This window comes from Ciona intestinalis, unplaced genomic scaffold (genome assembly GCF_000224145.3).
Source record: "Ciona intestinalis unplaced genomic scaffold, KH HT000099.2, whole genome shotgun sequence".
Taxonomy (NCBI): Eukaryota; Metazoa; Chordata; class Ascidiacea; order Phlebobranchia; family Cionidae; genus Ciona; species Ciona intestinalis.
This window is the reverse complement of record NW_004190421.2, coordinates 8,167-22,946: the sequence shown is the minus strand read 5'-3', so window position 1 is coordinate 22,946 and position 14,780 is coordinate 8,167. Positions and strand designations below refer to the sequence as shown.

General features: G+C 38.0%; 1 protein-coding gene across 1 annotated transcript in view; it reads left to right on the top strand.

Annotated features, from left to right (window-relative positions):
• LOC100179845 (reversion-inducing cysteine-rich protein with Kazal motifs) overlaps positions 1-14,780 on the top strand; it is a 25,663-nt gene that overhangs the window by 6,104 nt on the left and 4,779 nt on the right. Inside the window, exons 5-9 of the mRNA XM_026838611.1 lie at positions 7,054-7,130; positions 12,002-12,090; positions 12,629-12,807; positions 13,259-13,518; positions 14,111-14,145. Coding sequence (XP_026694412.1) covers positions 7,054-7,130; positions 12,002-12,090; positions 12,629-12,807; positions 13,259-13,518; positions 14,111-14,145 — 640 coding nt within the window. The remainder of the gene's footprint in view (positions 1-7,053; positions 7,131-12,001; positions 12,091-12,628; positions 12,808-13,258; positions 13,519-14,110; positions 14,146-14,780) is intronic.

The window sequence follows — 14,780 nt, the reverse complement described above, 5'->3', positions numbered from 1 at the left end:
GCTGTCGAGTTGTAACATGGGTGTCTTCTTATACACCAGACACACATGGTGTATTTATACACCTCATGCTCGCTGTCGAGTTGTAACATGGGTGTCTTCTTATACACCAGACACACATGGTGTATTCATACACCTCATGCTCACTGTCGAGTTATAACATGGGTGTCTTCTTATACACCAGACACACATGGTGTATTTATACACCTCATGCTCGCTGTCGAGTTGTAACATGGGTGTCTTCTTATACACCAGACACACATGGTGTATTCATACACCTCATGCTCACTGTCAAGTTATAACATGGGTGTCTTCTTATACACCAGACACACATGGTGTATTCATACACCTCATGTTCGCTGTCAAGTTATAACATGGGTGTCTTCTTATACACCAGACACACATGGTGTATTCATACACCTCATGCTCACTGTCGAGTTATAACATGGGTGTCTTCTTATACACCAGACACACATGGTGTATTCATACACCTCATGTTCGCTGTCAAGTTATAACATGGGTGTCTTCTTATACACCAGGCACACATGGTGTATTCATACACCTCATGCTCACTGTAGAGTTATAACATGGGTGTCTTCATATACACCAGACACACACGTACCCTCAATAACAATTAGAAGTTAAATATAAATCGATCTAAACACATCGTGTTTTCCGGTGTAGAAGCCGCCACCCAAACCACCAAACCACAGGAACTGACTTTCCGTTGCCCCCACCCAACACAGGGTTCGAAAATAAAACACTTTTACAGCAGGGTAGAAGTCATAAAATATATTTGTTTTCTAATAATTTCATTTGATTACGTAATAATAATTTAAAACTCAAAAAGGAAAATATGATACTTTCAATTTGCTTAAAAAATTTTTTTAAAAATTAAAACATAAAAAGGTTTTTAAATTGATATAGTAAATATAGCGATTTTTTAGTTAATAAACGCTTAATTTTATAAATAATGGATGCTTATTTTGACATGCTGGGTCAAAGTAGCTGCGTTGGAGCGAAATGTTATCAGCCGTTAGACGGTGCTGCGGAGCAATAAATATTTGAACTCTGTGTATCTGAAAATTATTCATTCTTTTAAAATTATTCTTTTGCACCACAGCGTATTTCGCATTCGTATAAAAAAGGAGCAAATAAAGTGATATCATGACATAGTTACTCCGACGTTTGACGTGTGCTATAATGACGTCATAATCCCTAAAAATGACGTAACAGCTAATCAGGGTTAGATCAAGTTTAAGTGTCTGAAACGTTAATGTGTTTATTTATTTTGGGGATTTCGGTGAAAAGTTTGACCTTATTTCGTTGGAATTGGTAAACTTGTTTTTCCTTGTACGTTGTTATGTAGATAACTCAACCTAACATATGGGAAAAGTTTAAGATGGTTTAACATTTGGTGGGGTCCACGCTTTAGCAACCTGGCTGTTTGCGGTAATAGGTCAACTCTGGTCTAAACTCCATTTTTTTTGCTTTGCCTCGAATTAGGCTATTATCCATATGTAATCGACTAGAACGTTGTACATAATGCTTTTAAACACACAAACGTGGTATGTCAAATAACTTAAAAGACGAGAAAACATAATTATCGAACAATATATTTTAAACTATTACTACTATGTTCATATCGTTCGAAAAAAGCTTGAATAAAAGCGCCAACACTGCGACTTGAACCCAGTTACCCCCCAACGTCTTAACCGTATAATGACGTCACCACCTACCAGTCGTCTCATTGTTACGTCATTGTTTATTATGACGCGACAACCAAACGTAGATAACACAGTTTTTTTATCTTTTCGAATACGATTGCGAAGATCAAATCAATTAAAACAACGAAAAGAAGGAAATTAGCAGCAAAACGACAGTCGTTAAAACACGCTATGGGTAAAAAATGTTGAAATGATCGTCAGTCATAATGCGTGGATGTTAAACCTAAAGATCGCTATCGTTAATTGGTTGGCCTTGGGTGACGTCACGCGATGACGTCACGAAACCTCTGGGTTCCTTGGAGTAGTTTTGTTTATTTACACACCGTTTGATGTTGTATGGGCGACCATTATTACGCGCCAGTTGCCATGAATGAAGGCAAGCTCAAAAATTGGCGAAAACTTTTATTATTTTGTCATAATTCAACTTAGCGTGTATGACGCAGTAGTGAGGTGTTAAGGTGTTGTGTTGTTAGTGCAAGTGTAAAAAGAACAAACAAAGAAATATCTACACCCAGCGTTGTTCAGCGCAGGTCAGCGTAGATATTTCTTTGTTTGTTCTTTTAAGCGGCGTTTACACTACAGCGTAGCTTGCTTCGGTGTAAAAAGAACAAACAAAGAATATCTACACCTAGCGTTGTTTAGCGCAGGTCAGCGTAGATATTTCTTTGTTTGTTCTTTTAAGCGGCGTTTACACTACAGCGTAGCTTGCTTCGGTGTAAAATGAACAAACAAAGAATATCTACACCCAGCGTTGTTCAACGCAGGACAGCGTAGAATTTCTTTGTTTGTTCTTTTAAGCGGCGTTTACACTACAGCGTAGCTCGTCTCGATGTAAAAAGAACAAACAAAGAAATATCTACACCCAGCGTTGTTCAGCGCAGGTCAGCGTAGATTTTTTATGATAGTTTACCATTTTTTGAAAGAAATGCTCATGATTACCACCTAGCGGATTTTATTTTACAGATTTTTAGTTGGTGTTTAGAGAAGTATATACGAATTTAGAGGCAGGGCAAAATTAGTTTCTGTTTTAACCAATTTCGTTTGTCTATTTGTGAATGCGTTTACTCTGTTTTGGTAGAATAGAAAATATAAGGCAATTGGTAAACTCTGGTCTAAATCCCAGGTCCCATGGCGTATCTTACTGTAGGACCTCTCATATACAATAGAATGTCTTTCATCAAAACTACAGCTACAAAGTTGATGTCCATGTTAGGTGTTTTTGTTATTGAAAGATTGTATTGTTACGTATAAACCTATGTGTTACGTCATAATCTCCCATTATTACGAACACCTGGTCGATTAATACACCTGTTTCAATCTATTGTTCAGTTTTATTAATACTCGTTAGCGCGATGCGTCAATCGTTTCCGTTATACGCGTTATCCGTTTGCGCAGGTGGCGGATGCGCTGTGCAATGTTGTAGAAGGGTGGAGGTTCAAGGCTCGCTTAAGGAACATATATTTTGTATTTGTATAAATGTAACCGTAAGTTAAGTTTTAGCAGATAAAGTTCCTATATACTTACCCACTGCAATAGCCCCAACACCTCGACCGCGGGTATTGAGTTTTGGCCACCTACATAGGTATATTCTATCCATATTTTTCAAAACACTAAATCTGCATTCTTACTCCACGATCTTTAATGTTGTAACGGCATAACATATTCATCCGCGAAGATTAAAATCGGGTTCCGTATTGTTCCGCCCGCCGCTACTGAACGCCTCACACACGTTGTATGTATTTGTGAATGGGACCCACTGTACGAGGTGTGGGACCCTTTTCATATTTAACCGACCATAGACAACTTAAACGCTAATGGCTCGCTTGCATTGTTACCTCACAAACACTATTGTGACGTCTCATACCGGATTTGACGTCATCTCCGCTCATGTCAAACTTTAATTCCGTTCGGAGGTGTTGCCCGCCAATATTTTACCAGTGTTTCCGGATCAAACAATTTTTTTCCAATTTTCCAACCTACAAAGTTACATACGTGGTAACTTAATTGTAAGCGGGCACGAGGTGTATGAAACAGAACACCCGTGTTATAACGACTGTCGTTGCCCCGCCATGCAAGGATAAATAAGTTACATACGTGGTAACTCCTAAGCGGACACGAGGTGTATAAAACAGAACACCTGTGTTATAACGACTGGCGTTGCCCCGCCATGCGAGGACAAATAAGTTACATACGTGGTAACTTGTAAGCGGACACGAGGTGTATAAAACAGAACACCCGTGTTATAACGACTGTCGTTGCCCCGCCATGCAAGGATAAATAAGTTACATACGTGGTAACTTGTAAGCCGGCACGAGGTGTATGAAACAGAACACACGTATTATAACGACTGTCATTGCCCCACCATGCGAGGATAAATAAGTTACATACGTGGTAACTCGTAAGCGGGTATGAGGTGTATGAAACAGAACACCCGTGTTATAACGATTGTCATTGCCCCACCATGCGAGGATAAATAAGTTAAATTGCATTCAACGTCTATGTTTCTATTATTTCCATAAATTTCCGCCGGAAATAAAACGCCACGTTTTCTCTATATGCTCGCTGCCGAGCCGCACTTCCAAACAATGAGCTTCAGAACAAAAGGAACAAAAACAAATTATTTTTCTTCGCGAACAAAGCACGGTTTATCACCTGTGTTATGGCGTGTTTTATCATTGTGACGTAACAATGGCTAGGACACCTTATATCCGGCGCCAGTGCTTCAATGTTGTTTGTGTTGTATCTGTGACGTCACAATACGGTGGCACAGAATGTGCAAAACTCGCTGGTGAGAAATTCGAAATCAAATTTAGAATCGCGAAAACGCTTTTTTAGCGCCTTTCAATTGGCGCGATTGTGTTTTCAACGCGTCACAATTCGATCATTATGACAACACAGAAGCTAGTCGCACCTGCGCGGTCGGTCGCGAAATACGCGGAGTTTATACGTGTATGAATATGTGGGTACAGGCAGTGCTATAAACATGCGGGTGTAAACTAAACAACGGTACCGAAGGTCCTCAGGGATCGAAGCTTTCAGTTAAACCTGGATTAACTGTACAGCCCGCCAGTCAGTCTGTACTATGTTTGTGAACGGTGACATGTTGTTTGGTTGAGAGGCAATGTTTGTGCGGTAGTTCGTTTAAAGTGCGAAAATTAACTGCGAACATTTGTTAGTGCAGCCGGGAAATTAGGTAATTTAGGCGTCAAGTCGTGAAAAGAAAAAGTTTCGCTTCGATTTCACTGTAAAGCTGTTTCAGCAGTAGCATTCAGTCTTGCGTGACGTCATAATAGCCATTATTTCATTTGAAAAGTATTTATGAGTAATTAATCAGGGCATTGTTACGTTGGCACGCACATCTGCAGCATTGGTTGAGATTAGCATACATATAACATATGTGTCCGGCTTTGGCGGCCACGAGGTTCATTAATTTTGATATAAATCTGTTGTTGCTCCACATTAAAGCAGTGCATATAGTAGTGGTTTTGCTGCTGTGTAAAATACTATGTAGCATTGTAGCAGTGATGTAGTTAACTGTTTAACTGGTGACAGTGATTTGATTATGACGTAACAATGAGAGGGACCAGCGACGACAGCGTAGCGTTTGAAGTTAAGAGCGATTGGTCAATTGATGATCGCTACAACTTAGATGTCTGTCAGGTTATAGGTAGCTGGTACACCGCAGGTCAGCGTAGATATTTCTTTGTTTGTTCTTTTAAGCGGCGTTTACACTACAGTGTAGCTCGCCTCGGTGTAAAAAGAACAAACAAAGAAATCTTTAATTTGTTTATATTCCAAACACGAATGTAAATATAGTTATTTTAAACATTAGAGACAGCTGTGTTATAAACGTGGACCCTTAGCTACAGTTTGGAAGCAACTTCCATAAGGTCTCCCGAGGTATTTAGCCAGTGATGCCTATCCAGCAGTGTTTCCGAATCAAAAACCTTAGATTCCCAGTTGCAGTGCTCACCTCGGTTTCTGTACTAATTAATTTATTGCCCGGCAACACTGTAAGATCGGTAGCCTAACCTTTACTTTGTTTATGTTCATTCCCAAAGGACATAGTTAGTTTATATACAACCCCAATACGTTAGATGCATACCGTGTGCTATGGTTGCTAATGTGACGTCATACAGACTATTGTTCTACGTCATAATCTACGTCATAACCGGTAACTATTAGTTGTATTTTACACCAAAGTTAAAACATATGAATTATCACTTTGTTTTTATTTTATAACTTTTTGACTCTTCGTTTACGGTCGTGAAGATTTAGGAATTGAAAAATAACGGAAAGTCAGTCAGCATATAGCGACGATACAGAAGTTGTTAAAACTCGCTTAACTTAAATAATATATAGTGCTGCGGGGGGGAAATTGAGTGAAAAGGTGTCCCATCTTCCCCCATCCTACTATATTTACATTTATTGGAAGAAAATAAGCATGGTCGCTACACCTAGCAGACAAACAGCCATTTATGTTTAAATATTTATTGTTAAACTTTTAATAGAAATAAAAGTTAAGGCCCTTACAATATACCCCGCTGTTTCTTTATTACGTCACAATGCTAATTCATGTCGTGGGATTGTGAGCTCACAGTGTGTCTTGTTACGACATAAAGAATTTCACGCATGACAAACAAGAGAGTCGAAGGGCCGCCTTCCGATTCCAAATCTTTACCCCACCCCCCGCGTGATACTTCAACGTTTGCCTTTCACAATATTAAATTGTAATAGGTTGGGGTAAGATGGTTCATGTTTTTATTCAATTTTATCGTCCCATTTGGTGGCAACAAACGGATATTTACAGAATTATCCAACCAGAGCCTCACGTATCTAAAAAGAGCGTCGTTAATTGTTAAAACACGACCAGAAATCCCATCTTACCCCTAATTACTATGTTGTATAGGTTGTTTGCTAATTTTATATTGTTTCTATTTTCAGCGGTTCCCATGAGTTTATTATGACGTCATAATGCCGATTGTTTGTTTATTTGTTAGGAAAACAATTCTAATTCAAGTATGACACTTTGTTTAGAATAAAATAAGCAAACAAAAATCGTAGCGATCGCTTTTACATTGTTTGTGACAACAATAACAACCACTATGACGTAACGATCAAACAACAATAAACATCGCGCAAAAAAAACAAATTCGTGCGAAAACGTTTAAAAAATGAAAATTTCGAACATTGAAAGATTTCTCTTTGAAAATATTTGAAACCACGAATTTTGTTGAATATTATGAAAAAATAATTTAATCTTTGAATTAGTTGGAGTTATACCATGGTTGTTGTTTGAAATTAATTTAAATAAATGTTTCATTTCCAGAAACCGAGGGAGTTTGGGTTGGAAGAAAATGTTGCGAATATTCGACAACTGATGAGTGCAGGAGTGCTTGCTTACAGGTGTGTGACGTCATTATATATTGTGTGACGTCATTATATATTCTGTGACGTCATCATGTATTGTGTGACGTTATTATATGCTGTGTGACGTCATTATATGTTCCTATACGTTAATATATTCTTTATAGTAGGTTGGGGTAAGATGGGATACCGTTAGCACATAAAATCCCATCTTTCCCAATCAATTAACAACGCTGTTTACAGTCGCGAGTTGTATATTTGTAAAAACATCCTTGGTTTATTGAGACAATAGTGGAACATGAAATTATGTCTCATCTTACCCCATCCTACCACAGCTTTTAACGTCAATACTTTACTTTGTTCACTTTGGGTTATATTATCTATATTTATGTTTAAGAATACGTAACAAAAAACTTAAAAAAAGCGACAATATGCAATTGTGACGTAACAAGTAACATTGTCTGGGAAATCAACGAAATGTCAAAACGTCGTTTTAATCGTAGCTCGTATATCTTTACAACGAAGTAGGTCGAATAATATTTACATCGGAGATTTCCGACATTTCCGCGGCCTTTACGCTGTTGATTCTCCGTCGATTTTACGACTTTACCCGGTGTCTGAATGACGCGTGTCCGCATTTTTTACGACTTTGTCCACAAAGTTTCATGTTAGTTTTATTACGTCATAGTGGTCTTTATAAAGTTATGTGACGTATAGTTAACCAGGGGTTCGAGTCCCATACACGGTGGTTTAATTTGAAAACGTAAAAATAATAATTTGGTTCCTAGAACAGGGGAATCCCCTCGTTTTTTGCTCGTCTTGGTATTTTTTGAAAATTCCTTGAATAATGAATTTTCATACACCTCGTTTCATACACCTCGTTCCAGCTTACAAGTTACCACATATGTAACTTATTTATCCTCGCATGGCGGGGCAACGACAGTCGTTATAACACGGGTGTTCAGTTTCATATGCACCTCGTGCTCGCTTACAAGTTACCACGTATGTAACTTATTTATCCTCGCATGGCGGGGCAACAACAGTCGTTATAACGCGGGTGTTCTGCTTCATACACCTCATGCTTACGAGTTACAACGTATGTAACTTATTTATCCTCGCATGACGGGGCAACGACAGTCGTTATAACGCGGGTGTTCTGCTTCATACACCTCATGCTTACGAGTTACAACGTATGTAACTTATTTATCCTCGCATGACGGGGCAACGACAGTCGTTATAACGCGGGTGTTCTGCTTCATACACCTCATGCTTACGAGTTACAACGTATGTAACTTATTTATCCTCGCATGACGGGGCAACAACAGTCGTTATAACGCGGGTGTTCTGCTTCATACACCTCGTGACCGCTTACAAGTTACCACGTATGTAACTTATTTATCCTCGCATGGCGGGGCAATGATGATGGTTGTTGAACATATTTTAAACTTTGTTTTATAATTGTCTCACTCACGTTTGAGGATAATAGCTTCAGTAAACCGATCACTAATACTCAAAGTTCCCAAGTAGTTTGTCCTGCGTTGCAAGACGTGGTTTGGATCGCCGCCAAATATGCGACACTTATCCTCGCGGGAACAGAGCGTAGTTTCGGGAGCTATTTACAAAACTTAAAAAAATATTGGAAAAAAATTAAACAGTTAAAAAAGTAAAACGATTTATTTTACCGTACAAACAATTAGGTAAGAAGCTGTAGTTTTGAACTAGTTGCAGGCTTGCTTACGAAGAGAAAAAATAATTTAAACAGCACAAAAAGTTCGAATAGTTTCATTTAAATTATTTTGTCTGAACTCACTTTTTAAAAGATATTTATTTTCAATTTTTTTAAATTACGGCAACACTGATTTTTCTTGGGCAACACTGCTACGTCATACCGTTTTCTTGAAGTGTCAGTTTGAACCGTTGTGAGGTTAAGGTATATCAACATTAGCCACTCCATATAGTACAGTTGTGTGTGTAGGCTCCACATGTGTTGGTATTGAAGCGAATATTTGAATAACAACCAATTGCTGAGTGCTTGCCTCGAAAGTAACGAAGTTTTAAAAAATTGAAAAAAAATTACGAAACTTTACGAAAAATTGACAAAAAAACAGAAGTTAAAAAATGTAGAAAATATCCCTACAAACAAAAAATCTTTAAATATATTAAATGAAGCACAAATTTAAACATTTTGTTGTTAAAACTATTAAATATATATATTTAATATCCCACTTTAGACATTCGTGCCCATTTATTGCATTATTTGTTTACGTGCCCATTCGTGGTAAGTTTTGCTATTTACCCCTTCAAGCAAACATGCTTATGCAACTTAACCCATAAGCTGCATATCTACCGTGACGTCATTAACCCCGGGGTCACGCGACGACTGAGTCATCCGACACCCCAACGTTAGGGGTGAAAAACTCAGAAAAAGGCGGATGACAGTGGAAGAGTCTCTCGTTGCCGCAGAATCCGAACTTTTCCGAAGCGGTCCGATAAATTCCGATTTTTTTCGTATTTTTTATTGTTTTAGTAAAACAGTTTTTTAAAACTTTCGTTGAGACGTCATAATTTAAAGTAATGTCACCCGCATATGTTTATATTTATAGCACTGTGGGTTAAGATAACAGATAATCATATTTCCTGATCGTGTTTTCAACAATTAACAACGCTGTTTTAGTGTCGTAAAAATACGGTTATTATTTCGGTAAAAATTCTTTGTTTACTAGTATTCCAAATGGGATGATAAAAGTGAATAAACCATTTTTCCTAAATAACAATATATTGTTATTTTGAAACAGCGCTTTTTGAATTAGGCATACAATTCATGACGTCACATAATACTCTGTAACGTCACACACACCAACACAAACGCCAATTTTCAAATTCGTCGAAAATTTAAAGATATCAAAAGTTTCGAAATTGGTTTAAAATTGGGTGTTTTGATTGTCCCCTTATCTGTTTATTTAATGGAGTCATTTCAAATTTGGCCCGGTTGGGAAATTGTCGATAAAATCAGCGATTTTTCAAACGAGCAATTGAAGTAAACGGTCACACAACACCCGATGTTGCTACAGTTATAGCGATTCCTGATATCGATATAAATGTTTAACTATTCGGGTTTACTATTTTATAAAACGCTAAAACTAAAACGTTTTAATTTTTTAATAAATTATATATTTATCGTTCCATTTCGTATAGTAAACAAAGAATATATGAAGAATTAGAAAACCGTATCCTCACGACTCTAAAAGAGCGTTATAAATTGTTAAAATCACGATTAGAAAATTAGGAAACAAAAATCGTTTGATTTTTGATGACGTCACAATAGTGATCCGCCATTTTTAATTTAAAATTAAAGAAGCGACGTCATGTGCATTCATGCATGTAAAACATTGCCACGCTTTGTCGCGCAACACACGTGCTCGTTGTTACGTCATAATAACAAATTGTAACGTCATATTTGGTCATAATAATGTTTGTTAAATGCGAAACACTTGAATTTCAGAAATCTTTAAAATTCGTTTATTTCGTAAAAAAATCTTGCGAACTGTTTAAAATAAAATTTCCGAATCGAATTTTGATCTAAAAAGTCGTGACCTTGATTCATTATTAAACATTTGTGACGTCAACAATAGACGTATCACGTCACAATAGTCATTGTTCGTAAACACGGGATCGAGGAGTCATGGTGCCGGGTTGCATCCCTACCTAAAGTTCCCAGCCGTATTATTACCATGGGGGTTGTTGGGGGTGGGGGCACCCTGGGTACGGTGGGAATTAATCGTTCGATATTTTATATAAATCCTAAAAAAATATAAAAATATTTTTAACAATAACTGCTTAAACAATTTGTTTAACAAAGGTTTAAAACGTGTATTCACATTTTTTATAAAAAGAATCATTTTCATAAAAAAATTAAATATTTAATGAGTCGTTTTCGCTGTTGGCAATTGGGTATATTGTTATAGTGCATTTTCATGTATGGCAATATGACGTCACAATCGCCACTGTGTGTCGTTACGCCTCATTGACGTCACCCGTGTAAGGAATATACGTTGTTAATGCTTTGTAGTTACCGTGTGCTGTTTGGTGTCGATATTTCTTTGTTTGTTCCTTTTACACCGGGGCGAGCTACGCTGTAGTGTAAACGCCGCTTAAAAGAACAAACAAAAAATATCTACGCTGGCCTGCGCTGAACAACGCTGGGTGTAGATATTTCTTTGTTTGTTCTTTTACACCGAGGCGAGCTACGCTGTAGTGTAAACGCCGCTTAAAAGAACAAACAAAGAAATATCTACGCTGTCCTGCGCTGAACAACGCTGGGTGTAGATACTTCTTTAGTGTCAACTGACATTCGTTTAATTAAACCTTGGTGACAACTGCGTGGAAGATAAAGTTACGACTCTTCCTGTTTTGGGAATCCGCGTTTAATTCCGTAAATTCCGCTCCCAGTTTCAACGGAAATCAAAATGTATTTTAAACAACTCAAACATATTTATTGCAGTTTGCGGATAACATAAGAGCGACCACTATGTTGGGGATGTAACATGACACGCTTACACGTTTAATTTATTTTCGCTTCGATTAAAAACTTTAAATAAATCACTGGATTTAGCAGCCAAGTTTTTATGTGACATTATTGAAATAGTTTTAACTTTTTTTTATTTGAGTGGTAGCATGTTATAACTACGGTCGTTTTGTTGCTAATTATCTTCTCTTCGTTGTTTTAATAAATTTCTTCGCTATCGCGTTCGAAGAGATAAATACGTCACATCCAAATGCAAGCTTACCACGTTGTATGTAACTGATGACGTTGCGAAATTGGTTTATTTACTTATTAAAAAATAGGTATTCTAAATTATTCTAATAAACTGAGTATTCTAAAAGTTTAATTAACTATTATGACGTCACAGGCCCGTTCCAAAGCTGACATCACAAGTCACTGCCGAAGTAACGAGAAGGGGCTTGACGCTTGTATATTCAAACAACTAAGCAGACAACAGTGAGTTATTACTTTACCCTTGCTTTACCAAGCATGTTGTATCGACGTTTTGAGTATTTTTTTTAGCATTTAGCAATTTTTCATTGGCGTTTCGTATTGACAGACTATTGGTTAACAAAAAGTTAATTTCAAGTTTTTTAATACCGGAGCCGAAAAGGTTTATTTCAATGCAGGCATTGAAAACCCAAGCCTTGATCTGCGTTTCGATTATTTAAGTTATGAATAAATGCAACATATTCGGCCTTAAGGTGGCTGTACACAGTATCCGGCGTGCGAATTCGCCTGCGAAGAAGTATACAAACCCATTACCGAGTTCCGCATGCGGCAGCGAAATCCGGACAAAGCAGACAAAACGGACGGATTCCGGATACTTTGTACAGCCGCATTAACGTGGCAACCAGTTGGTTAGGTTTGACTTTAAACAAAATATGTTTTGACATCACGTGTTACTTATGACATCTAGTGGTGGTTAAGATTAACTGAACCAAACCGTTAGGTGGCGTCTTAAGTTTATAAAATTAAACATTTTCTCCACTAGGTGCTGTGGTCGTCGTAGCAACGCGAGCAGCTTATGTCGTCATCAATGTGATGACGCATTCCGTGCTGAGTCAGGTCCAACTACTGATGACGTAGCACAATTGGCGTCACGATGTGGCGTAACAATGGGTTCTTGTTTACGTAATTTTACGATCGAACTTCGGAAGAATTCCAACGAAAGTAAGTTTAATTAATCGGGATAAACGTATGTAACTTATTTATCCTCGCATGGCGGGGCAACGATAGTCGTTATAACACGGGTGTTCTGTTTCATACACCTCGTGCCAGCTTACATGTTACAGCGTATGTAACTTATTTATCCTCGCATGGCGGGGCAACGATAGTCGTTATAACACGTGTGTTCTGTTTCATACACCTCGTGCTCGCTTACCAGTAACCACGTATGTAACTTATTTATACTCGCATGGCGGGGTAACGATAGTCGTTATGGTGTTCTGTTTCATACACCTTGTGCCAGCTTACATGTTACAGCGTATGTAAGTTTCGTTGATTGTTTTTTGGATGGCTTACGATTTAGACAACCCATAGTGACTGTGCCGGATCAATTGCCTGCATAGTTTTTTTACTTTCAGTATTTTCTAACCGCGTTTTGTCGTCTATGACGTCACAGGCATGCATTGTTGCGACCGCGCGACAAAACCAGGATGTAAGGCGTCGTGTCGTCACATCTTACGCACGGAGACAAGCGACCAAGTGATGGCGGATAAGCTTGACGTTGCATGTGGGCCTGTGATGCCGCACGAACCGATGTGGAAATGTTTCATGCATGATAGCAAGCCGCTAGATGGCGGTACAGGGGGCGTGTTCTTGAGAGAGGTTCAGTGCTGCTCAAGGGCTGTTTCCAAGACTTGCGATCAACTGTGTCAGAAGGTGAGTGGTTTGCGTTGTGCAACACTGCTGGGTACGTTGGGAAATAAAGTTGAAGGTATTTAACAAACACAATTTAAAACAAAACAAACACACTTTACAACAAGAAGAATTGTCAAACGTAAAAATTCTGAAAAAAAACAGAAAAATACAACGTACCAAACTTAATTTAGAACAAACACAATTTAAAACAAACACAATTTTAAACAAACATAATTTTAAACAAACACAATTTAAAACAAACACAATTTTAAACAAACACAATTTTAAACAAACACAATTTTAAACAAACACAATTTTAAACAAACACAATTTTAAACAAACACAATTTAAAGCAAACACAATTTTAAACAAACACAATTTAAAACAAACAGAATTTTAAACAAACACAATTTTAAACAAACACAATTTAAAACAAACACAATTTAAAACAAACACAATTTTAAACAAACACAATTTAAAACAAACACAATTTTAAACAAACACAATTTAAAACAAACAGAATTTTAAACAAACACAATATTCAGATCTACAGTGAGCCTTGGATTGACGTCACGAAATGGGATCAATTTAAATCAACATGCGAATATGGGAGTCGGGAATCGAAGCTCACCCAATGTCTGGTCTAAGGTTAGTTGTGATGCGTGCCACGCTGTAGGACCTCACCCATTAAGAATAGAATGTGCATATACAATGTTGGGGTAATGGGCCAACTCTGGTCTAAATCCGAGGTCCCATGGCGTGCCACGCTGTAGGACCTCACCCATTAAGAATAGAATGTGCATATACAATGTTGGGGTAATGGGCCAACTCTGGTCTAAATCCGAGGTCCCATGGCGTGCCACGCTGTAGGACCTCACCCATTAAGAATAGAATGTGCATATACAATGTTGGGGTAATGGGCCAACTCTGGTCTAAATCCGAGGTCCCATGGCGTGCCACGCTGTAGGACCTCACCCATTAAGAATAGAATGTGCATATACAATGGTGGGGTAATGGGCCAACTTGGTCTAAATCCCAGGTCCCATGGCATGCTTCACTGTAGGATCTTCCCATATAGAATAGAATGTGCATATACAATGTTGGGGTAATGGGCCAACTCTGGCCTAAATCCCAGGTCCCACGGCATGCCTCACTGTAGGACCTCACCCATATAGAATATAATGTGCATATACAATGTTAGGGTAATGGGCCAACTCTGGTCTAAATCCAGGTCCCATGGCATGCCTCACTGTAGGACCTCACCCATATAGAATAGAATGTGC